This window comes from Salvelinus alpinus, chromosome 21, assembly GCF_045679555.1.
Source record: "Salvelinus alpinus chromosome 21, SLU_Salpinus.1, whole genome shotgun sequence".
Classification (NCBI taxonomy): domain Eukaryota; kingdom Metazoa; phylum Chordata; class Actinopteri; order Salmoniformes; family Salmonidae; genus Salvelinus; species Salvelinus alpinus.
Window position 1 is genome coordinate 29,525,656 of NC_092106.1, and position 25,905 is coordinate 29,551,560.

At 43.7% G+C, this 25,905-nt stretch overlaps 1 protein-coding gene across 5 annotated transcripts in view; it reads left to right on the forward strand.

Annotated features, from left to right (window-relative positions):
* Window positions 1-25,905, forward strand: part of LOC139548195 (glycerophosphodiester phosphodiesterase domain-containing protein 5-like) — a 92,795-nt gene that overhangs the window by 49,466 nt on the left and 17,424 nt on the right. For all 5 annotated transcript variants that reach the window (XR_011669672.1, XR_011669673.1, XM_071357698.1 and 2 more), the window contains 4 exons: window positions 9,036-9,181; window positions 15,601-15,683; window positions 18,507-18,657; window positions 20,037-20,258. Coding sequence is in view for 3 of the 5 variants with exons in the window: in XM_071357698.1 (XP_071213799.1) it covers window positions 9,036-9,181; window positions 15,601-15,683; window positions 18,507-18,657; window positions 20,037-20,258 (602 nt within the window). In the remaining 2 variants the exon portion in view is untranslated. The remainder of the gene's footprint in view (window positions 1-9,035; window positions 9,182-15,600; window positions 15,684-18,506; window positions 18,658-20,036; window positions 20,259-25,905) is intronic.

Sequence of the window (25,905 nt, forward strand, 5' to 3'; positions counted from 1 at the left end):
ACATGAAAAATTGTCCGGTACTAGCATTTGTTACTTTTTGTACTTCTCTCAAATGTGTCTCACACCATCTAAGGATTGAGAGGATTGAGTCTGTCTAGTAATTTGTTTGAATCTTCTCAAAGGGGCAGTAATAAGCTAGCCAGCTAACTCCGCGCAAGCCACTATTTAAGAAGCAAGCGAGAGGAGAGAGAAATTTCTGACAGCATAGCTTCTTCAAAAGAAAACATCATACCTCCACGCCCACAGCTCGTTGACAAAACTGGCTGTTGGGGTGAACTATGGGAATACTTAGCTTGCAGAGCAGATGATGTGGGCAAGCCTACCGAACCAACTAAGAAAAAGGTGTTACAAAGCAGTAGAGTGCAAGGGAGGTTTAGTTCCAGAACATAAAAAATAAGCAATTTTACACAGGACGTTTGCATTGTAACTTTGTCGTTATTCTACTAAATTTGTATTATTTTTCAGTGACAATGACATGAACATCTTCTAGTGATCCTGGTTTATAAGCACGGATATCGACTCTGCCACTCGAGCATGCTTTTGTGGCACAGTAGATGGCTGGCTAGGCTTCAGGCCATAAGGTTGAGGGTTCATTACATTGGTTTCGTTACATTGGTTTCGTTACATTGGTGTCGGGAGTGATCGGACCTCGCATCCACGACAGCATGTGTGTTGGCCGGTGAACATTTTCCTGTAAGACGGAGTCCTGTGAGGTCTAGCGTGAGGACTCGCTCTTTGAAAGGAGGGAGTTGTGTAGCGACCCTGGTTTATAAGCGAGGATATCCACTGCCACTGGAGGATGCTTTTGTGACCCAGTCGATGGCGTGCTGGACTTCGGCCAGAACGTTGTTCGAGCCATTCATTATAATAGACCAATGTTCCCCTGGGACTGCTGCGCAGAAGATCCATCAGCTGGAGAGAAGGACAGATTGAACTTCACTCAACTTTCTAGAGTTTTCCCTGTTAACCTCTCTAGGGTATGTGGGACGGTAGCGTCCCACCTCGTCAACAGCCAGTGAAACTGCAGGGCGCCAAATTCAAAACTGAAATCCCATAATTTAAATTCCTCAAGCATACAAGTATTTTACACCATTTTAAAGCTACACTTGTTGTAAATCCAGCCAAATTGTCCGATTTCAAAAAGGTTTTACGACGAAAGCACACCAAACGATTATGTTAGGTATGAGCCAAGTCACAGAAAAAGACAGCCATTTTTCCAGCTAAAGAGAGCATTAACAAAAAGCAGAAATAGAGATAAAATGTATCACTAACCTTTGATAATCTTCATCAGATGACACTCATAGGACTTCATGTTACACAATACATGTATTTTTTGTTCGGTAAAGTTCATATTTATATCCAAAAATCTGAGTTTAGGCAAGACGCTACTGTATTACTTGGCAAAAAGCCTGAGAAAATGCAGAGCGCCAAATTAAAATTATTTACTAAGAAAATTACTATAAAATCAAACTTTCATTAAATCACACATACAAGATACCAAATTAAAGCTACACTGGTTGTGAATCCAGCCAACATGTCAGAATTCAAATAGGCTTTTCAGGGAAAGCATACGATGCTATTATCTGAGCATAGCACCATAGTAAACAAAAGAGAAAACATTTCAACCCTGCAGGCACTACACAAAACGCAGAAATAAAAATATAATTCATGCCTTTGACGAGCTTCTGTTGTTAGCACTCCAATATGTCCCATAAACATCACAAATGGTCCTTTTGTTCGATTAATTCCGTCGATATATATCCAAAATGTCCATTTATTTGGCGCGTTTGATCCAGAAAAACACCGGTTCCAACTTGCACAAACATGACGACAAATTATCTCAAAGGTTACCTGTAAACTTTGCCAAAAAATGTCAAACTACTTTTGTAATACAACTTTAGGTATTTTTTTACGCTAATAAACGATAAAATTGAAGACGGGATGATATGTGTTCAATACAGGATTAAAACTAAATGTTGCATGCCTTCTGTTTGATTGAAGCGCATGTCCAGGACACCTGGAGTGCCTCGACTTCAAGATGGCCGTATTTCTTCATTACACAAAGGAATAACCTCAACCTATTTCTCATGACTGTTGACATCTAGTGGAAGCCGTAAGAACTGCAAGCAATTCGCTTAGAAATCTGGTTTTCCAATAAACTCATTGAAAAGACAGTGACCTAAAAAAAAAAAATCGGAATGGTTTGTCCTCGGGGTTTCGCCTGCTAAATAAGTTCTGTTATACTCACAGACATGATTCAAACAGTTTTAGAAACGTCAGAGTGTTTTCTATCCAAATCTACTAATAATATGCATATCTTATCTCCTGGGAATGAGTAACGGGCAGTTGAATTTGGGTATGCTTTTCATCCAAATGTGAAAATGCTGCCCCCTACCCTAGAGAAGTTAACACTATCAACTTTTCCCTTTACTGTGGCAATTGTGATTGAATCAACACAATATTAGTCACTTTCAATTTTGTTGAAAGCAGAACGCATAGGAATAGGATTCTATTGCATTGACATGCACGACTCAGCTCTTACTCTACCCAGACCGGTGCGGCATAACAAATCAGAGCTGCAGTAGGCCTATATAGCAATGGTGTATTTGCATATATGGATCTGTGCCATTTACTTTGAACTGGACTGTGTTTACAGCTGTGGTCATGAGTAGATGCGCTTGTTTTGAGATCAACGCAAGAGCTGAATGCAGCTACGTGTGCACATTTTGTTCTTGTCCTTTGTTAGTGAGTTATTAGCCCAGTTATAGATCATTTATAGTCTACAATAGGAGAGTGATAGCTTCTTACAAGAGCATAAAACGTGTAGATTTTTATCTTTGAAAAGCGAGTCAGGTAAAGAGCTTATTTTGTGTCTTAAAGGGGCAGTGTTGTATTTTGAGACAGGCTTGATAAGGTAAGTAGCCAATAGGCAGAGGGAAGCATAATTTGTATGATTCTCTATAATAATATTATGGGAATAATAATGCATTTTATTTTGTAAAGTGGTTTCTTGCCTCAAACAACAAACATTTTCAGTTACCTCCTTGTCTGAAGGACAAATGGATAAACAGGTTAATGTCGAGCCCTGCATGTTTTTTCCCCAAAAGTCTCATGGAATGTAGGCCTAATTGAACACCACACACTGGCTGCTACAGTAGGCTGAATGATAGAACAGCTATTTCCATGTAAAAATTGGCAAGGGTCCTCAGATCCTCAAAACGTTATACAGCTGCAGCATCGAGAGCATCCTGACTGGTTGCATCACCACCTGGTATGGCAACTGCTCGGCCTCAGACCGCAAGGTGCTACAGAGGGTAGTGCGTACGGCCCAGTACATCACTGGGTCCAAGCTTCCTGTTTTTTTACGCAGCTGCTACCTGATGTTTATCATCTATGCATAGTCACTTTACCCCTACCTACCTTGACTAACCTGTACCACCGCACATTAATTCAGTACCTGTACTCCGTGTATATAGCTTCGTTATTTTATTGTTGCTCGTTTATTTTTTACTTTAGTTTATTTACTAAATATTTTTTCTTAACTCTTATTTTTCTTAAATGCTTTGCTGGTTTAGGGCTTGTAAGTAAGCATTTCACCGTAAGTCTACTACACCTGTTGTATTCGGCTCATGACAAATAACATTTTATTTTAAATGTTATGGAATGCATTTTATTCATTGTTTTTGATGGTAGAGCACTCGGGTAGGCCTACATTATGATAAAATAGCCACAGTAGCCTACTTGGCCACTGTTAACTGTAACTTAGCTTCAGTGTTCACAGTAAACGTGTGCTGGAAGTTGCACAGAACTTTCATAACGTTCAAGTTTGCGCTCAGCAGACCTGAAGTTTGCTCAGTGACAAAAATAATTAACACTCATAACTTGACCACAATGTATTTAAACTAATTCACGTTTGTCTGGGCTTGCTAGCAGTAGCCACTAGCCAGCCAGCTGCACCATGGGAAGTGAAATGCACTTTGGGAATCGTAGTATACTGTGTAAATTCCATTGTACTTCTATGGCGTGTAGACTTTTGCAATATAGAAGCTTCAGAAATGATCTTTAAAGTGTTTTTTTTTTATGTAGTTTTGGAACTAAACTATTCATTTACTATATTATTTAGCTGTAATGAATTTTAGGTCTAATGAATGTAATTTGACCCAGTATTATGGCCATAGATTATAAAATTAACCCTTTTTTTATTTATTTTACCAGGTAAGTTGACTGAGAACATGTTCTCATTTACAGCAACGACCTGGGGAATAGTTACAGGGGAGAGGGGGATGAATGAGCCAATTGTCAGTTGGAGGTGATTAGGTGACCATGATGGTATGAAGGACAGCTTGGGAAATTAGCCATGACACCGGGTTAACACCACTACTCTTACGATAAGTGCCATGAGATCTTTAATGACCTCAGTCAGGACACCCGTTTAACGTCCCATCCGAAAGACGGCACCCTACACAGGGCAGTGTCACCAATCACTGCCCTGGGGCATTGGGATATTTTTTTAGACCAGAGGAAAGAGTGCCTCCTACTGGCCCTCCAACACCACTTCCAGCAGCATCTGGTCTCCCATCCAGGGACTGACCAGGACCAACCCTGCTTAGCTTCAGAAGCGGTCTGCTCTGAGTGTCAGATATGGTTGGCATCAGGAACATTTAAGTTATTCTTGTGTTATTTAATATGGTGTTTTATTTTAGCAAGAAATTGAATGTAGAATAGAAGATATTCAATTTGTTGTTTTAGTTCTACCAGTTATCAACATATTATTCAATGTTAAAAATAATTAAATCGCAGTTGTTATTCTGACTTTAGCTAATACGCATAATTATTTTTTTGTTGCCATGGTATCGTTTTGGTATTGAGTATTATGATACTAATAAACCTGGTTATCGTGACAACACTAGACCATGTTACTGACTCCCACCTCACTGATCAAAGCTCAGGTACTACTGTCAGATGACTTAACAGCCTCATAGAGCTGTGGGCGTTAAATGATTAACCCCATGTACACAAAGGGCAAGCCCCTGTCATAGTGGCAGGGATACTAGGCATTCCTCTGGCCTCACGTGACACCACCAGTCCACAGGACATTATTAGGCCCCTGAGGTCTGTGGACACGGCGAGTTAGACATCAAGTACTGGGGTATTTCTGCCTTCCTTTAAATCTGTCAGACTAGTACAAGGGAGGCAGAGTAGTGTTTGAGGTGCTTTGAGATCCCCTAGATTAAATACTGAATTGTCATTGCTGTTGTTTCTGAAGGCAAATAACTTTCATGAATATTCAGTTGTAGTTTATAGACACTCCATTTCCATTTTTTTATACTTTGTATTTGGGTAGAACAGTGGATTTCTGTGAAAGGACACTCGTACAAAGAGTTGCATTATTAATGTGTGCTGTAATATCGCTACAATTTTTAAAAAACTATAATTTATTCATCCTTAATTTCTCCAGGCTAATCTTATTGAAATACAGTTTATGTCTCTTTAACAAAGAATATCTGTTTCAGTGTAGCAGACATTAGCTTGTGGTCCCCTGTGGCTTACAGGGGTCAATGGTGCCTGGACGTGAGGTTAGCTGTGTGGCGGACCTCTGTCTGAATGCCAGAGAGGTTCTGAGGGTGAAGGCTTTTAGCTTTGTAACAAGAGTTCTTCTGACGCAGTCATTCTGGCCTAAGCACTGACCTTGAAATGAATCCGACCTCCTGTGTGAGTGATGTACTCTAGCTACATTAATCATCACTTACCTGCAGTACAGCACACAGAGATGGATAATGAGAAAGTGTGGCTAGAGGCTGGCTGGCTTTGACACCCTATATACAGTACCAGTCAAAAGTTTGCACACACCTACTCATTCAAGGGTTTTCTTTATTTTTACTATTTTCTACATTGTAGAATAATAGTGAAGACATCAACACTATGAAATAACACATATGGAATCATGGAGTAACCAAAAAAGTGTTAAACAAACTGGAAAGGTATCTCAATCTCTTCATTCAAAGACTCAATCATGGACACTCTTACTGACAGTTGTGGCTGCTTTGCGTGATGTATTGTTGTCTCTACCTTCTTGCCCTTTGTGCAAGAATTTGTGTTTAAGCCAGTCATTTGTGTTGTGACAAGGTAGGGTTGGTAAACAGAAGATAGCCTTATTTGGTAAAAGACCAAGTCCATATTAGAGCAAGAACAGCTCAAATAAGCAAAGAGAAGTGACAGTCCATTACTTTAAGACATGGAAGGTCAATCAATTCGGAAAATGTCAAGAACTTTGAAAGTTTCTTGAAGTGCAGTTACAAAAACCATCAAGCGCTATGATGAAACTGGCTCTCATGAGGACCGCCACAGGAAAGGAAGACCCAGAGTTACCTCTGCTGCAGAGGATAAGTTTATTAGAGTTAACAGCCTCAGCAATTGCAGCCCAAATAAATGCTTCACAGAGTTCAAGTAACAGACACATCTCAGCATCAACTGTTCAGAGGAGACTGCGTGAATCAGGTCTTCATGGTCGAATTGCTGCAAAGAAACCTACTAAAGGACACCAATAAGAAGAAGAGACTTGCTTGGGCCAAGAAACACGAGCAATGGACAATAGACCGGTGGAAATCTGTCCTTTTGGTCCGAGTCCAAATTTGAGATTTTTGGTTCCAACCGCCGTGTCTGTGAGATGCAGAGTAGGTGAACGGATGATCTCTGCATGTGTGGTTCCCACCGTGAAGCATAGAGGAGGTGTGGGGGTGCTTTGCTGGTGACACTGTCAGTTATTTATTTAGAATTCAAGGCACACTTAACCAGCATGGCTACCACAGCATTTTGCAGTGAATTGCTATCATATCTGATTTGCACTTAGTGGGAATATCATTTGTTTTTCAACAGGACAATGACCCAACACACCTCCAGGCTGTGTAAGTGCTATTTGACCAAGAAGGAGAGTGATGGAGTGCTGCATCAGATGACCTGGTCTCCACACTCACCCGACCTCAACCCAATTGAGATGGTTTGGGATGAGTTGGACCGCAGAGTGAAGGAAAAGCAGCCAACAAGTGCTCAGCATATGTGGGAACTCCTTCAAGAGCATTCCAGGTGAAGCTGGTTGAGAGAATGCCAATAGTGTTCAAAGCTGTCATCAAGGCAAAGGGTGGTTACTTTGAAGAATCTCAAATATAAAATATGTTGATTGGTTTATCAATTTTGGTTACTACATGATTCCATATGTGTTATTTCACACTTTTCATGTCTTCACTATTATTCTAAACTCAGCAAAAAAAGAAACGTCCCTTTTCAGGACCCTGTCTTTCAAAGATAATTCATAAAAATCCAAAACTTCACAGATCTTCATTGTAAAGAGTTTAAACACTGTTTCCCATGCTTGTTCAATGAACCATAAACAATTAATGAACCTGCACCTGTGGAATGGTCGTTAAGACACTAACAGCTTACAGACAGTAGGCAATTAAGGTCACAGTTATGAAAACTTGGGACACTAAAGAGGCCTTTCTACTGACTCTGAAAAACACCAAAAGAAAGATGCCCAGGGTCCCTGTTCATTTGTGTGAACGTGCCTTAGGCATGCTGCAAGGAGGAATGCAGATGTGGCCAGGGCAATAAATTGCAGTGTCCGTACTGTGAGACACCTAAGACGGCGCTACAGCTGATCATCCTCGCAGTGGCAGACCACGTGTAACAACACCTGCACAGGATCGGTACATCCGAACATCACACCTGCGGGACAGGTACAGGATGGCAACAACAACTGCCCGAGTTACACCAGGAAAGCACAATCCCTCCATCAGTGCTCAGACTGTCCGCAATAGGCTGAGAGAGGCTGGACTGAGGGCTTGTAAGCCTGTTGTAAGGCAGGACATGACCGGCAACAATGTTGCCTATGGGCACAAACCCACCGTCGCTGGACCAGACAGGACTGGCAAAAAGTGCTCTACACTGACGAGTCGTGGTTTTGTCTCACCAGGAATGATGGTGAGGGCCTGTACTCTGGAGCGGGATCGATTTGGAGGTGGAGGGTCCGTCATGTTCTGGTGCGGTGTGTCACAGCATCATCGGACTGAGCTTGTCATTGCAGGCAATCTCAACGCCGTGTGTTACAGGGAAGACATCCTCCCTCATGTGGTACCCTTCCTGCAGGCTCATCCTGACATGACCCTCCAGCATGACAATGCCACCAGCCATATTGCTTGTTCTGTGCGTGATTTCCTGCAAGACAGGACTGTCAGTGTTCTGTCATGGCCAGCGAAGAGCCCGGATCTCAATCCCATTGAGCACTTCTGGGACCTGTTAGGCTAGGGCCATTCCCCCCAGAAATGTACGGGAACTTGGAGGTGCCTTGGTGGAAGAGTGGTGTAACATCTCACAGCAAGAACTGGCAAATCTGGTGCAGTCCATGAGGAGATGCACTGCAGTACTTAGTCTCTGGTTTGGCCACCAGCTGTATTGACTGTTACTTTTGATTTTGACCACCCCTTTGTTCAGGGACACATTATTCCATTTCTGCTAGTCACATGTCTGTGGAACTAGTTCAGTTTGTCTCAGTTGTTGAATCTTATGTTCATACAAATATTTACACGTTAAGTTTGCTGAAAATTAAAACAGTTGCCAGTGAGAGGATGTTTTTTTGCTGAGTTTAAAATGTAGAAAATAGTAAAGAAAAACCTTTGAATGAGTAGGTGTGTCCAAACTTTTGACTGGTACTGTATCTCAACCCAAACTGGCCGCGTAAAATGTTTCGAAACATTCTGTGAATTGTCTTCTTGCACATAAAGAAGCTATATTCAGGTGTGCTATTTATTTATGTCCTTGACCATCTCCGTACAATAGACAACCGTGACGAGCAAAAAAGTATTCCATGACATTGAGGCTTTCGGCCATAGCTATTCTATATACTTGGGTATTCTATCCATTCTATGTTTTATTCGTCACCCTCCCCATGTTTTCTATTCATTCTACATCTATTGCGTTCTACCCCCTCCCCAGGGTTTCTATTCATTCTATATCTATGTTGTGTTCTACCCCCTCCCCAGGGTTTCAGGTGGTGGTTCTCCTGCTCTACCTAAGTGTTCTACTGGGCCTCTACATGGCCCCCCTTTCCATCACCTCCCCCTGCATCATGGACCACGCCAACCTCACACCACGCCCTGACGTCATTGGCCACCAGGGCGCACCCATGGTGAGTCAGCTGAACCAGCTGCCCAATCCGAGGGCATGTAACGGGAGGCACCTCATACGTTTTGCTTCTAGATTATACAATAACAGACCCACAGAGATGTAACCTTCATGGAGGGCACAAGAGAAATCATGCTGGCCAACAGTTTATATTTCCCCCCACTCACTTCCTTCACACTATCTAGGGCTATTCTAGTGTATTAATGACCCTCTGGACCTAAGCTGAAAATAGCCCAGGAATAGATGGTAAACAGACTTCTGGGCCTTGTGTAAGCACTATCTGGAAGATATAGGCTACTGTATGTGAGAGCACTTAACCTATAGAATAAATATTTCATATGATTCCATGTCTAGCATTTCTTCACTTGTTTTCTTAATTCATATCATGTTATGCTGCATTTCTCTCCAGGCAGATATAGATATACAGTGCGTTCGGAATGCATCAGACCACTTCCCTTTTTCCACATTTTATTATGTTACAGCCTTATTCTAAAATGGATTTAAAAAAAAAAAAGTTTCCTCATCAATCTACACAAAACACCCCATAATGACAAAGTGAAGACAGGTTTTTAGACATTTTTGCAAATGTATTAAAAATAAAAAACAAACACCTTATTTACATAAGTATTCTGACCCTTGGCTATGAGACTTGAAATTGCGCTCCGGTGCATCCTGTTTCCATGGATCATCCTTGAAATGTTTGTACAACTTGATTGGAGTCCACCTGTGGTAAATTCAATTGATTGGACATGATTTGGAGAGGCACACACCTGTCTATATTTGGTCCCACAGTTGACAGTGCATGTCAGAGCAAAAACCAAGCCAAGAGATCGAAGGAATTGTCCGTAGAGCTCTGAGACAGGATTGTGTCAAGACACAGATCTAGAAGGGTACCAAAAAACATCTGCAGCATTGAAGTTTAGAACCACCAAGACTCTTCCTAGAGCTGGCCGCCCAGCCAAACTAAGCAATCGAGAGAAGGGCCTTTTTCAGGGAGGTGACCAAGAAACCATAGAGTTCCTCTGTGGAGATGGGATATTTTCCAGAAGGACAACCATCTCTGCAGCACTCCGCCAATCAGGCCGTTATGGTAGAGTGACCACACGGAAAGCCACACCTCAGTAAAGGCACATGACAGCCCACTTGGATTTTGCCAAAAGTCACCTAAAGGACTCTCAGACCATGAGAAACAAGATTCTCTGATGAAACCAAGATTGAACTATTTGGCCTGAATGCCAAGTGTCACGTCTGGAAGAAACCTGGCACCATCCCTACGGTGGTGGCAGCATCATGCTGTTGGGATGTTTTTCAGCTGCAGGGACTGGGAGACTAGTCCGGATTGAGGGAAAGATGAACGGAGCAAAGTACAGAGAGATCCTTGACGAAAACCTGCTCCAGAGTGCTCAGGACCTCAGACTGGGGTGACGGTTCACCTTCCAATAGGACAACGACTCTAAGCACACAGCCAAGACAACGCAGGAGTGGCTTCCATACAAGTCTCAATGTCAGAGGTCGGACTTGAACCCGATCAAACATCTCTGGAGAGACCTGAACATAGCTGTGCAGCGACGCTCCCCATCCAACCTGACAAAGCTTGAGAGGATCTGCAGAGAAGAATGGGAGAAATTCCCCAAATACAGGTGCCAAGCTTATAGCGTCATACCCAAGAAGACTCTAGGCTGTAATTGCTGCCAAAGGTGCTTCAACAAAGTACTGAGTAAATGGTCTGAATACTTATATAAATGAGATTTCTGTTTTTTTGTTGTTACAAATTTCTAAACAGTTTTGCATTGTCATTATGGGGTATTGTGTGTAGTAGATTGAGGAAAACAAAACTTAATCAATTTTAGAATATGGCTGTAATGTAACAAAATACTTTCCGAATGCACTGTATGCTAATAAACAGTGCTAGTATGAGCCCACGCCTGCTTTATGTGTTTGACTTGATATGTTTGACTTGTCAGCCAGACACTGTGTGACTGGATATAAGCCCAGTAAATGGCAAATTCCCATGCTGTTGCCAAAGCCTCAACTCATAATGCAGTGTTTCCCAAACTTTTTTTGCCCACGACCCCATGTTGATCTAAAAAATAATGTGAGACCCCCACCATGTAAAAAAAAAAGTTATTTAATCAACGGCCAATGTTAACTTTTTTATTTGGGCTATAGCAGTCTTACAAATCAGTCTATTTTTGACAGTATTTCAATCTGAAGACAATATATGGTTTGAAGTGGTGAGGGTAGGTAGCAACAGATCTGCCACGCTGACCCTCAACACTGGAACCCCTCAGGGATGCATGCTCAGTCCCCTCCTGTACTCCCTGTTCACCCACGACTGCGTGGCCAGGTACGACTCCAACACCATTTAAGTTGGCAGACGACACAAGTGGTAGTCCTGATCATCGACAATGACGAGACCGCATTTAGGGAGCAGGTCAGAGACCTGGCTGGGTGGTGCCAGAATAACAACCTATCCCTCAATGTAACCAAGACTAAGGAGATGATTGTGGACTACAGGAAAAGGAGGACCGAACACTCCCCAATTCTCATCGGCGGGGCTGTAGTGGAGCAGGTAGAGGGCTTCAAGTCCCTTGGTGTCCACATCACCAACACACTTGAATGGTCCAAACTTATCAAGACAGTCCTAAAGAGGGCACGACAAAGCCTATTCCCCCTCAGGAAACTAAAAAGATTTGGCATGGGTCCTCAGATCCTCAAAAGGTTCTACAGCTGCAACATCGAGAGTATCCTGACTGGTTGCATCACTGCCTGGTACGGCAACTGCTCGGCCTCAAGGCACTACAGAGGGTAGTGCGTATGGCCCAGTACATCACTGGGGCTAAGCTGCCTGCCATCCAGGACCTCTACTCCAGTCGGTGTCAGAAGAAGGCCCTAAAAATTGTCAAAGACCCCACCCACCCCAGTCATAGACTGTTCTCCCTACTACCGCATGGCATGCGGTACCGGAGTGCCAAGTTTAGGACCAAAAGGCTTCTCAACAGCTTTTACCCCCAAGCCATAAGACTCCTGAACAGATAATCAAATGGCTACCTGGACTATTTGTATTGTGCCCGCCCCCAACCCCTTTTTTTTAACGCTGCTGCTATTCTGTTTATCATAAACTCAGCAAAAAAAGAAACGTCCTCTCACTGTCAACTGTGTTTATTTTCAGCAAACTTAACGTGTAAATATTTGTATGAACATAACAAGATTCAACAACTGAGACAAACTGAACAAGTTCCACAGTCATGTGACTAACAGAAATGGAATAATGTGTCCCTCAACAAAGGGGGGGGTCAAAATCAAAAGTAACAGTCAGTATCTAGTTTGGCCACCAGCTGCATTAAGTACTGCAGGGCATCTCCTCCTCATGGACTGCACCATATTTGCCAGTTCTTGCTGTGAGATGTTACCCCACTTCCACCAAGACACCTGCAAGTTCCCGGACATTTCTGGGGGGGGTGGCCCTAGCCCTCACCCTCCGATACAACAGGTCCCAGACGTGCTCAATGGGATTGAGATCCGGGCTCTTCACTGGCCATGGCAGAACACTGACAATCCTGTCTTGCAGGAAATCACGCACAGAACGAGCAGTATGGCTGATGGCATTGTCATGCTGGAGGGTCATGTCAGGTTGAGCCTGCAGGAAGGGTACCACATGAGGGAGGGGGATGTCTTCCCTGTAGCGCATAGCGTTGAGATTGCCTGCAATGACGACAAGCTCAGTCCGATGATGCTGTGACTCACCGCCCCAGACCATGACGGACCCTCCACCTCCAAATCGATCCCGCTCCAGAGTACAGGACTCGGTGTAACGCTCATTCCTTTGACGATAAACGCGAATCCGACCATCAACCCTGGTGAGAAAAAAATGTGACTTGTCAGTGAAGAGCACTTTTTGCCAGTCCTGTCTGATCCAGCAAAGGTGGGTTTGTGCCCATAGGCGACGTTGTTGCCGGTGATGTCTGGTGAGGACCTGCCTTACAACAAGCCCTCAGTCCAGCCTCTCTCAGCCTATTCCGGACAGTCTGAGCACTGATGGAGGGATTGTGCGTTCCTGGTGTAACTCGAGCTGTTGCCATTCTGTATCTGTCCCGCAGGTGTGATGTTCGGATGTACCGATCCTGTGCAGGTGTTGTTACACGTGGTCTACCATTGCGAGGACAATCAGCTGTCCGTCCTGTCTCCCTGTAGTGCCCTTAGGCGTCTCACAGTACGGACATTGCAATTTATTGCTCTGGCCACATCTGCAGTCTTCATGCCTCCTTGCAGCATGCCTGAGGCACGTTCACGCAGATGAGCGGGGACCCTGGGCATCTTTCTTTTTGGTGTTTTTGAGTCAGTAGAAAGGCCTCTTTAGTGTCCCAAGTTTTCATAACTGTGACCTTATTTGCCTACCGTCTGTAAGCTGTTAGTGTCTTAGTGACCGTTTCACAGGTTCTTGTTCATTAATTGTTTATGGTTCATTGAACAAGCATGGGAAATGGTGTTTAAACCCTTTACATTGAAGATCTGTGAAGTTATTTGGATTTTTACGAATTATCTTTGAAAGACAGTCCTGAAAAATAGACGTTTCTTTTTTTGCTTAGTTTATAGGCGTAGTCACTTTAACTATACATTCATGTACATACTACCTCAATTAGCCAGACTAACCGGTGCCTGTATATAGCCTCGCTACTGTATATAGCCTCGCTACTGTTATTATTCACTGTCTTTTTACTGTTGTTTTTTTCTTTCTTATCTATTGTTCACCTAATAACAATTTTTTACTTACAAATTGCACTGTTGGTTAGATCCTGTAAGTAAGCATTTCACTAAGTTCTACACCTGTTGTGTTCGGTGCACGTGACAAATATATTTTGATTTGATTTGAAATGCATCAAAGCTATTGGGAAGTTCAGAAGATCATCAGGCAATGACGTATGATATTCTGTGTAGAAAATAACATCATGAGCTAGGTTTCCATCAAACAGATTTTTGTGCGAATATAAAAAAATCTGCATAAAGAAAATATGCGCATTTTCTTTCAGACGGACTTGTTGCTGATAAAAATGATTGCGTCATGTGGACGCACACAAGGTCGTTTTTTGCTTCTGTTTTGATGTACCGAATAAAAATTGTATGTTCAGTGTGTTCCCATCGCATTTTCAACTCTACAGATAGTTTTTTCACAAACTGTTGCGTTAAATAGTAAATGTTCCTACTCTTGTCTTGACACATGTGCTCTAGCCAACCGCTTGCAGATACAGTGCACAAATCAATATTTGCGCATGAAGGTGTTTCCACAATACATTTTACGGACACAAAAAGATCCCACCATGTTGAACGAACAAATGTACCTGTTAACGTTCATAATATTGTATCGAAACATCCTGTTTCCATCACAGCTGTTGTGATATCTTTTTATACAGTGCTTTACTTGCATAAAAACTGTGGATGGTAACGTGGTTACAGATGTTATTTTTACCCCCAGTCTAATTTAGTGCTTGGTCTTGTCCTCTCGGTTCTAACAGCTTGTGGGCATAGTAGAGGGTAACGGTACGTACCTACCTGTTCCTGAGATTCATGTCTTTCAGTGATGGGTTCATAATATTTGGAGCTTAAACCATTGAAAAGATAGAGATACATTCGTAGGAAGAGAACAGAAACCGCTCTGTTTATTACAACCTCATCTAACAGCTACTGGAGGTTACTGATGTAACCCCGGGTTCGATGAACCAAGCGCAAGTTTTCTTTCGCCACCCCATTTTCAAATCAGGCGACCCCTAGTTTGGGATACCCGGTCCTAACGACTCGCATACACAAAAACATGACCCATCCATCCAGCGAACTGCAGACAGATGCTCCCCAGCCAGCCGGTTGGGGCATGTTGGAGTAGTTGATCACCCCAGAAGTTAAATGCTGTGGAGGAATTAAGTCTTAAAAACCTGAACTCCCCCAGGACACACCACATGACCCACTCTGTTTCCCAGCAGCACTTTACATTGCTTGTCCCAGGTGTACAGTCCCCTCACAGTATTAGACAGTTTGACCTACAGTATCACTGACCATTATTAGTTCGACCAATGTGCCCTAGTATCTTGTATTGCACCAGTCAGTATGTGTTCAATAGTCTATTGTTTATCAATAATAATTATGAGCTCATAACTCATTACTTTTAACTGGAATACATTCTCCATTTCCTCACACCCATATTAAAGGGAAATTGAAAAAAATGTAAACTTAATTTTCATCATCTCCAGCACCACCTCAACAACATGTGGGAAAATGGCATGTTTCAAAGGAGTGTTAAACTTCTGAAACCTATATGAACCTGTGAACTCTGATTGCAGTAAGGTATACGAAATGTCTCTGACTTCCATGAAACATCAATATACGTCTAGACAGTGTGCTGATGTGATGTTCCTCTCTGTCTGTCGGTAGCTGGCTCCAGAGAACACCATCCTGTCCTTCCAGAGGGCTCTGCAGATGAACGTCAGTGGGCTGGAGGCTGACGTGGCCATCAGGTACACACACACACACCGAAAGAGACTCACAGTGTAGCCAAACTAGATCAATGGGGAGCTGCAGGGAAAGATGGCGAGAAGTCAAGTCTGTTGTAAGGTAGTTGATTGAGGAGTACAGCCAAGCACAGGTCAGCCAGTGTCATAATGCTGGTCTGGGCTTCCTGTCCAGGATTCAGCCGCTTATTACCATTCAGTGAGCAGCCGTTTTTAGAAGGAGCGACCTCTTTGGTAGCGGCGGCGGCCGTTTTTAGTAGGAGCAGCGGCGGCCGTTTTTAGTAGCGGAGCGGCGGCGGCCGTTTTTAGTAGGCGCGGCGACAGTAGTAGTTGCAGCATCAGCGGTGGTGGCAGCATCAGCGGTGGTGGCAGCATCAGCGGTGGTGACAGCATCAGCGGTGGTGGCAGCATCAGCGGTGGTGGTAGCATCAGCGGTGGTGGTCGCATCAGCGGTGGTGGTCGCATCAGCGGTGGTGGTCGCATCAGCATCAGCGGTGGTGGTAGTAGCTGCAGCATCAGCGGTGGTGGTAGTAGCTGCAGCATCAGCGGTGGTGGTAGTAGTTGCAGCATCAGCGGTAGTAGTTGCAGCATCAGCAGTGGTGGTAGTAGTTGTAGTAGTTGCAGTGGTGGTAATAGTTGCAGCATCAGCAGTAGTAGCATCAGCATCAGTAGTGGTGGTGGTAGTAGTAGCATCAGCAGTGGTGGTAGCATCAGCAGTGGTAGTAGTAGCATCAGCATCAGCAGTGGTGGTGGTAGTAGCAGCATCAGCAGTAGTAGCATCAGCATCAGTAATAGTGGCGGCGGCGGCCAGGACAGCACTTTCATAGACTCATGGCTGTTTTTAGATGACATGACAAGATGAGCTAGAAGAGCAAATCCAATAGAGAGATGTTTGAATGAGTTGGATGCTGTGTGAATGTGTACGCACATAGATGTATGCTTACAGGTACAACTGTGTCTGTGTGCTTTTCATTTTGTGCCATGTTTATCAAATCAAATTTTATTTGTCACGTGTACTGAATACAACAGGTGTAAACCTTATAGAAATACTTACTTACAAGCCCTTAACCAACAATGCAGTTTTAAGAAAATACCCCCCAAACATTTGAAGTAAAAGTAACAAATACTTAAAGAGCAGCAGTAAACTAACAATAGCGAGGCTATATACAGGGGGACTGGTACAGAGTCAATGTGTGGGGGCACCGGTTAGTCGAGGTAATTGAGGTAATATGTACATGTAGGTAGAGTTATTAAAGTGACTATGCATAAATAATAACAGCGAGTAGCAGCAGAGTAGAAGAGGGGTGGAGGGGGGGGGCAATGCAAATAGTCTGGGTAGCCATTTGAGTAGATGTTCAGGAGTCTTATGGCTTGGGGGTAGAAGCTGTTTAGAAGCCTCTTGGACCTTCTCTCTGCTACCGCATGCTGTACTGGGCCATACGCACTACCCTCTGTAGTGCCTTGCGGTCGGAGGCCGAGCAGTTGCCATACCAGCCAGTGATGTAACCCGTCCGGATGCTCTCGATGGTGCAGCTGTAGAACCTAATCAGGATCTGAGGACCCATGCCAAATCTTTTCAGTCTCCTGAGGGGGAATAGGTTTTGTCATGCCCTCTTCATGACTGTCTTGGTGTGCTTGGACCATGTTAGTTTGTTGGTGATGTGGACACCAAGGAACTTGAAGCTCTCAACCTGCTCCACTTCAGCCCCGTTGATGAGAATGGGGGCGTGCTCGGCCCTCCTTTTCCTGTAGTCCACAATCATCTCCTTTGTCTTGATCACGTTGAGGGAGAGGTTGTTGTCCTTGCACCACACGGTCAAGTCTCAGACCTCCTCCCTATAAGCTGTCTCGTCGTTGTCGGCGATCAGACACTGTTGTGTCATCGGCAATCTTAATGATGGTGTTGGAGTCGTGCCTGGCTGCGCAGTCATGCGTGAACAGGGAGTACAGGATGGGACTGAGCACGCACCCCTGAGAGGCCCCTGTGTTGAGGATCAGCATGGCGGATGTGTTACAATCACACATTCATAACGGTAGGTATGTAGCCACGTGTGTTTCTGTCAGTATGTGTCTTTGTGTTAGTGAAAGCTCATTTAGCGTGTGTATACATTCCTCCACTCCCTAATTAAGATGAATGGGAGGTGGAGACGTGCGTGCTGATGACAGGTAGGCTGGGCTCTGGGCTGCATTGAGCTCATGCTGGAGCTGACTAATGAAACCTGAACAGGGCCAGGCTCTATACATCCTCCTGACCAGAGATGCGTGTACACAGACACACACCCGAAGGGACAGGGGTCATTCAGGCACTAATTGAACGTTTCAGTCACGCTATATGGTCACTGAAAACGATAATGAATGATAGACATAAATTATGTAGACATAAATTATGTTTTTGGTCCGATTTAGTTGCTTGGGATGCAATCTTACGAAAGCGTTGTGATTCTAGTTGTGAATTTGACTAACAATTTCAAGTGTAGGTAATGTGTTTTTGTTTTCCATGTCTTACAACCTGAGGTTAACTGAAAAGGTGGGGAAATTATTTGGCATTCAACGTGAAGGTGAAGCAAGCAACATGAAATTAGCTTTCATGTAATGTGAGTTTTGCCTCTAACAGCTCTAGTCTTTTCCCTTCATGATTGAAGGTTTTTGGCGCTTCCCTAGAGAGCATTCAGTATTTCTATTGTAAGAACTTCCACTTAGAATCACAAAATATCAGGGGATATGAACTTCTGAGAAATAAGATGATCATATGATGTTGAACAACACTGTACGGCACTGAATATACTATTGTATTGGTAGACCTGACTGTTTAACTCTTTCCTGTCCTAGCCTTGACGGGGTGCCGTTTCTGATGCGAGACCTCACCTTGAGGAGGACTACAGACGTGGGGAAGGTGTTTCCTGCCAGACAGCTGGATGATGCCTCCTCCTTTAACTGGACAGACTTACACAGCCTCAATGCCGGCCAGTGGTTCCTCAAGGTACCACAATGTTACTCACACCCCCGCTAGGTAGGAATGCTACATTCGCACCCCCGCTAGGTAGGAATGCTACATTCACACCCCCGCTAGGGAGGAGTGCCACATTCGCACCCCCCGCTAGGTAGGAATGCCACATTCACACCCCCGCTAGGGAGGAGTGCCACATTCGCACCCCCGCTAGGTAGGAATGCCACATTCACACCCCCGCTAGGGAGGAGTGCCACATTCGCACCCCCGCTAGGTAGGAATGCTACATTCACACCCCCGCTAGGGAGGAGTGCCACATTCGCACCCCCGCTAGGTAGGAATGCCACATTCGCACCCCCGCTAGGTAGGAGTGCCACATTCGCACCCCCCGCTAGGTAGGAATGCCACATTCGCACCCCCGCTAGGTAGGAATGCCACATTCGCACCCCCCGCTAGGTAGGAATGCCACATTCGCACCCCCCGCTAGGTAGGAATGCCACATTCGCACCCCCGCTAGGTAGGAATGCCACATTCGCACCCCCGCTAGGTAGGAATGCCACATTCGCACCCCCCGCTAGGTAGGAATGCCACATTCGCACCCCCCGCTAGGTAGGAATGCCACATTCGCACCCCCCGCTAGGTAGGAATGCCACATTCGCACCCCCCGCTAGGTAGGAATGCCACATTCGCACCCCCCGCTAGGGAGGAGTGCCACATTCGCACCCCCCGCTAGGGAGGAGTGCCACATTCGCACCCCCCCGCTAGGGAGGAGTGCTACATTCGCGCCCCCCCGCTAGGGAGGAGTGCTACATTCGCGCCCCCCCGCTAGGGAGGAGTGCTACATTCGCGCCCCCCCGCTAGGGAGGAGTGCTACATTCGCGCCCCCCCGCTAGGGAGGAGTGCTACATTCGCGCCCCCCCGCTAGGGAGGAGTGCTACATTCGCGCCCCCCCGCTAGGGAGGAGTGCTACATTCGCGCCCCCCCCGCTAGGGAGGAGTGCTACATTCGCGCCCCCCCCGCTGGGGAGGAGTGCTACATTCGCACCACCCTTTCTTTCACTAGGCCTATATTTCTCCTCCATGCTTTGGGTCCATTTCATTGCCACTCGGCTGATAGGAAATCTCATTAATGAAGTGGAGATCTGAGGACCCATGCCAAATCTTTTCAGTCTCCTAAGGGGGAATAGGTTTTGTCATGCCCTCTTCATGACTGTCTTGGTGTGCTTGGATCATGTTAGTTTGTTGGTGATGTAAATTTATCAATCAAGATTACTTCCCTGGTTTGAGTTAAAATAAAATTGACCCAAACCCTGATCTCATCATAAAGTGATGTATTATTACGATTGCCATGTAAACCTAGAAATACACTAAATTGATTAGCTTGACTGAGTACCTGTGTGCATTGTCCTCTAGGATGACCCATTCTGGACGGTCCAGTCCATGGCTCAGAGGGAGGTGATGCTGGTGGGGAACCAGAGTGTGTGTAGTCTGGAGCAGCTGCTGAGGCTAGCCACCATCCATAACCACACAGTTGTGTTCGACCTGCGCCGACCCCCGCACGGACACCCCTGCTACCACAGCTGGATCAACGATACCCTGGAGGTCATACTCCTGTCTGGGATTCCACAGCACCTGGTGAGACAGGCATCACACACTGTTCCCCTGGGGGGTTGTAGTAGAGGAAGATAACACTAGTGTACACGACTGAGATAGTGGTACTTTGGTAGAGCAATGGCGCTTGTAATGCCAGGGTAGTGGGTTTGATTCCCGGGACCACCCATACTTAAAATGGATTCACACATGATTGTAAGTAGCTTTGAATAAAAGCGACAGCTAAATGGCATTTATTATAATTATTATTAGATAGTGGATAGAACCTTGTTAGGGCTCAGACACGGTCCACTATGGAAATCAAGAGGAGGAAAACACAACTCATAGTAGAGAGATGGAACTGTCAGCTTGAGGCTGACCTGAAGATTGCCTCATCAATCAATGTCACAATCATTACTCTATCATCTGATGTCACATCTACATCCATGTCACATAACTAATATGAGCTCTGTCTGGGCCGCTCTCGCTCTGTGTCGGCCGGCCGCTCTCGCTCTGTGTCGGCCGGCCGGCCGGCCGCTCTCGCGCTCTCTCTCTCAAATTCAAGCTGCTTTATTGGCATGAAAAACATTGTGTCAATATTGCCAAAGCAACAATGTATACAATATACATTGTATTAAAATTATAATAATTTAAATAACAAATAATAAATATGAAATGGTAGTAAATAATAATACAAAATTAAATACAAAAATAAAAACAATAAAATGGTAACAGTCAATAGTAGAAATGTAATAATTATAAATATGGAAAATGAAACTATAACTAACTTATAACCTCACTTTATCACGAACCCCATCAAACGGCCTATGCACCCATGTTCCTCTTGCGAACGGTGGATAAAGAGTAACAGCAAAGCTTTGGAATGTTTGGAATGCGCACAGTGGATTAATTTAAAATGCAGCAACTCTAGCTTTGGACATGGGGTAAATGAAGGGGTAAATGAAGAGTACCGTTGCTGTCGGTGTGCTGTACCCACGGGGTGTGTGAGCACTGAAGGTGGAGTGGGACCAGAGGACTGGGTGGAGATTGCACCGGAGGAGGGGGGTTCCAAAGGCAACCAGAGGCGAGTGACGGGGGACATGGTGGTGAGGATGATGGCGTGGCACCTGGGGAGAGGTGCTCCATGGCGACAGAGAGGCCACCGGAGGCAGGGCAGTGGGAAGATGGCAGCGCAGTGGGAGGCGAGTTACAAGTGGATCGGGAATTCAATGAGGCCTTTGGGAAGAAGGGCTTACATTTTGCACTTAAACGTCCAAAGCCTACTACTGAAGATCGATGAGATACGCCTGTTGGTTTGCAAATCAGAGGTGGGTGTCTTATGTTTTACTGAGACATGGTTGGATTCATCTGTTTGTGACTCAGACATTGAGATAAGTAATTACTCTGTTGTCAGGAAGGATCGGAACGGTGGGGGAATATGTGCGTTTGTAAGATCAGACATTGCTTTTAACGTCAGATCAGATTTAAACGCTGATCTGGATATTGTCTGGCTGGATATCTGCCTTCCCGAAACCAAGCCGATTTTGTTGGGGGTGTGTTATAGGCCGCCCAAGCAGAATGCATTCTATGAGGGTCTTGAAATTGTGTTGTCAAACTGTAATGATTTGCTGTTGAAGGAAATCATTTTGTTAGGGGATTTCAATACCGATGTCTGCAAAAAGAATAGCCCAACCCACAATGTATTTATGCACTGTTGTAGATCACTTGCTCTGACCCAAATTATAAAAGATCCCACCAGGATATGTGAAACAGTGCAAAGTACAATTGACTTAATATTGGTGTCTGATAAATCTAAAATATCGCAGAGTGGAGTAATAGTCTATGGCATCAGTGATCATTTTATTACATTTTGCACAAGGAGGATTTTTAAAGATATATTTAAGAGTCACAAAACCGTTAGAATCAGAGGACTCAAAAAATACTATGTAGAAAAGTTTAGGGAGGAAGTGGGTAAAATTGACTGGTCACCTGTGCTAGATAGTGTAGGGGTAGACAGTGCCTAGGAAGCCTTTAAATGTAGATTCCTTGATGTGGTGAATGTGATGGCTCCCATTAGACGGGTCAGGGTAAAGCAGAGATCTAGCCCTTGAGATTCATGAGATTCTAGAATCTATCCAAGCAAGGAATAAGGCCTTTAAGAAATGTAAGAACTCTCAAGAGCAGCATGATTTTGTCCTATATAAATGTCACAGAAATGAAACACAGAGCATGAGCAAATGTATGAATATGTTAACAAACAGGGTCTAATGTATGATTTTCAGTCAGGTTTTAGAAAAACATACTCCTGATTCATGTCTACTTTACTTGACTGACTTCATCAGGAAAGAGATTGATGAGGGAAATCTGTGTGGAATGGTACTGCTTGACCTACAGAAGGCCTTTGATACAGTTAACCACTGTCTCCTAATCTCCAAACTGGAGGCACTGGGGTTAAGCAGTATCCCTCTAGGCTGGGTAAAGTCATATTTATCAGGAAGGGAACAAGTAGTAAAGGTTAATGGTTCACTGTCTCAGGCAAAACCAATGAGTTGTGGCGTTCCGCAGGGGAGTGTGCTTGGGCCTCTGCTGTTTTTATTGTATATTAATGATATGAAAGATGCTTGTTCTTGCTGTCTTTTTCTTTATGCGGATGACTCTACACTTCTGGTGTCTCACAAAAGTAAAACTATGTTGGAGAGCATACTTAGCACAGAGCTTACTAACATTAGCAAATGGCTTGGAGATAATAAGCTATCTCTGCACTTAGGGAAAACTGAAGCAATTATTTTTGGATCCAGACCTAAATTGTGTAGGTTGTCTGAAATCAGAGTGGAGTTAGGGGGTGAGGTGCTGACTACTAAAACCTCTGTTAGCTACTTGGGATGTATCCTTGATGGTAGCTTGGGAGGTGTGAGCATGGCCAATAAAGTGCTAGGGAAGGTTAATGCCAGGATTAAGTTTTTGGTTAGAAAGTCCAAGCTGCTTGATAAGGACTCCATGAAAGTGCTAGCTACTGCCCTCATTCAATGCCATTTTGACTATGCTAGTAGTTCCTGGTTTGGGGGCTTATCTAAACTTATGAAGGGGAAGCTCCAGATAGCCCAGAATAAGTTGATCAGGGTAGTTTTTGAAGGTGAGTCCACGTACTCACATAGGTAGGAGCTGCTTTCAGGAACTAAACTGGCTGCCTGTTGAGGCTAGGGTGTCGCAGATTAGACTAGGTTTGGTTTACAGGAGTATTTATGGTCCTGCGCCCAGATATTTAAGTGATTACTTTCCTTGTGTTAGGGATGCACACAATCACAGCACCAGATCAGGTGTTGCTGATGTGTGCTTATACAGGTTCAGGAGTAATGCTGGGAAAGGTACTTTCTTGTATACTGGAGCCTCAGAATGGAATGATTTGCCTCTGCCTATAAAAACAACGTCCTCTCTGGACAGCTTTAAAAATAAAGTAAAAATATGTTTGATGTCCTCTGTGCCCATACGAATAACCCCTATGATGTAACTGGAATGATGAGATGTTCTTCTTTTATGTTTTTGTTTTATTATTTCACTGCCATACTGTGTTTGATTTTGTCTAGCCATCTTGTCTCAAGAGGACCACAATGGAATTAAGTCCCAGACTTTATTGTGTGTTATCCTCGATGATTTTATTAATGTGCATGTATGGCTTTTAAGTTTTATGTGTGCTTGTTTTTTTAAATGGTCGAATTAATAAACTAAACTAAATAACGGTCATCTTCACCATTACATCAGTACTACAACTACCATCATCATCATTACAACTACCACCACCATCACTAAACTGCTATCATTACCATTACTACCCATACCACTACTATTTGGAATGATAAACAACAATAATAATAGTAATAACAATAATAGTAATAATAAGTAAGTTACTGCTTACTATGCAGATGTTATTATTCAGTGTCCTTCAGGCTATGGCAGGCAAATACATATTTGGCTGCAAGAGGAGCCATTGCTCCTTTGCCCATGAGTATTTTTAGTTTTTCCTCTGGGTTTAATAAGTTAAAATTTGGAATAAATGTAGTCATTTCTGTGAATAATGAATCTCTTTGTGAGGAATATTTCTCACAGTAAAGGAGAAAGTGCATCTGTCTACTTCCCCTGTCGTGCAGTGACCACATACACGCTCCTCTTTGGGTAGCCATGTCTTTTTATGTCTGCCGGTTTCTATTGCCAATCGGTGGTCACTCAGCCTGTACTTGGTAAGGATCTGTCTCTGCTTCGTATCTCTAACAGAGTAGAGATAATCAGCCAATTCATATTCTCCGTTTAGGTTCAGATAGCAATTTAGTCGGCTTTGGGATTTTGTTTAATTTTTCCAATGTTGTAAATATGAGTCCTTTGATTGGTTCATGATTTTGTTTATTGGAATTCTTTCTTTTAAAGCAGTGCTGGTGTCAGCTCGGTTGGTTAGGTCCAACACCAGCTGACTGAGGGCTCGTTTCTGGGCTCAGCTCTTGGGTTTGAAGTGCTTTAAATTGCAGACTTGAATTTGTACTTGAATTTAGATGTAGCCAACATTTTTAATGATCTTTTTTGTATTTTCATTATTACTGGAAAGCGGCCCAATTCTGCCCTACATGCATTAGTTGGTGTATTTCTCTGGACTTGGAGGATTTTCCGACAGAATTCTGCCTGTAGGGCTTCAATTGGATGTTTGTCCCACATTTTAAAGTCCAGTTTATTGAGTGGCCCCCAAACCTCACTTCCGTAAAGAGCTATTGGTAGGATTACACTGTCAAATATTTTGGTCCAAATTTATAATTGGGATGTTGATTTTGAATAATTTCATTTTTATTGCATACAATGTGTATAGTGTGTTCAATGAGGGTGTTGTTCAGGGTGAATTTATATTTGTGTTTCTGACATCTGTTTTTTGGAAATTTACTGCCAGGGCCCAATTATGGCAATATTGCTCTAGAATATTAATGTTCTGTTGAAGACCTTCTTTGGTTGGTGATAGAAGTACCAAGTCATCAGTATATAGCAGGTATTTCACCTCTGTGTCAAATAGTGTGAGTCCTGGGGCTGGAGAATGGTCCAACATGTCTGCTAATTCATTGATATAAATGTTGAAAAGATTTGGACTCAAACTGCAGCCTTGTCTCACACCTCGACGTTGTGAAAATAATTCTGTTCTTTGGTTTTTGATTTTTATTGCACACTTGTTTTCTGTGTACATACATTGTGTTAAGTCATACACCTTACCACCAAGCCCACTTTGGAGAGTTTTGTAGAATAGCCTTTCGTGCCAAATAGAATCAGATGCTTTTTTAAAGTCAATAAAGCAAGCAAAGATTTTGCCCTCTTTTTTTTTTGGTGGACGTGTTTATTAATTAGTGTGTGTAAGGTGTATATATGGTCAGTAGTGCGATGGTTAGGGAGAAAGCCAATTTGATATTTACTTATTACATTTTATTTCTTGAAGAAAGGTTTGAATTCTTGAATTCGAAATGCTACAGAAAACCTTTCCCAAGTTACTGTTTACGCAAATTCCCCTGTAATTATTGGGGTCTGATTTGTCTCCACTTTTGTGGATAGGGGAGATGAGCCCCTGGTTCCAGACATCAGGGAAGCAGCCAGAAGTTAAGACCATGTTGAACAATTTAAGCACAGCATTTTGCAACTCAGGTTTGCTGTTTTTCAGCATTTCATTTCT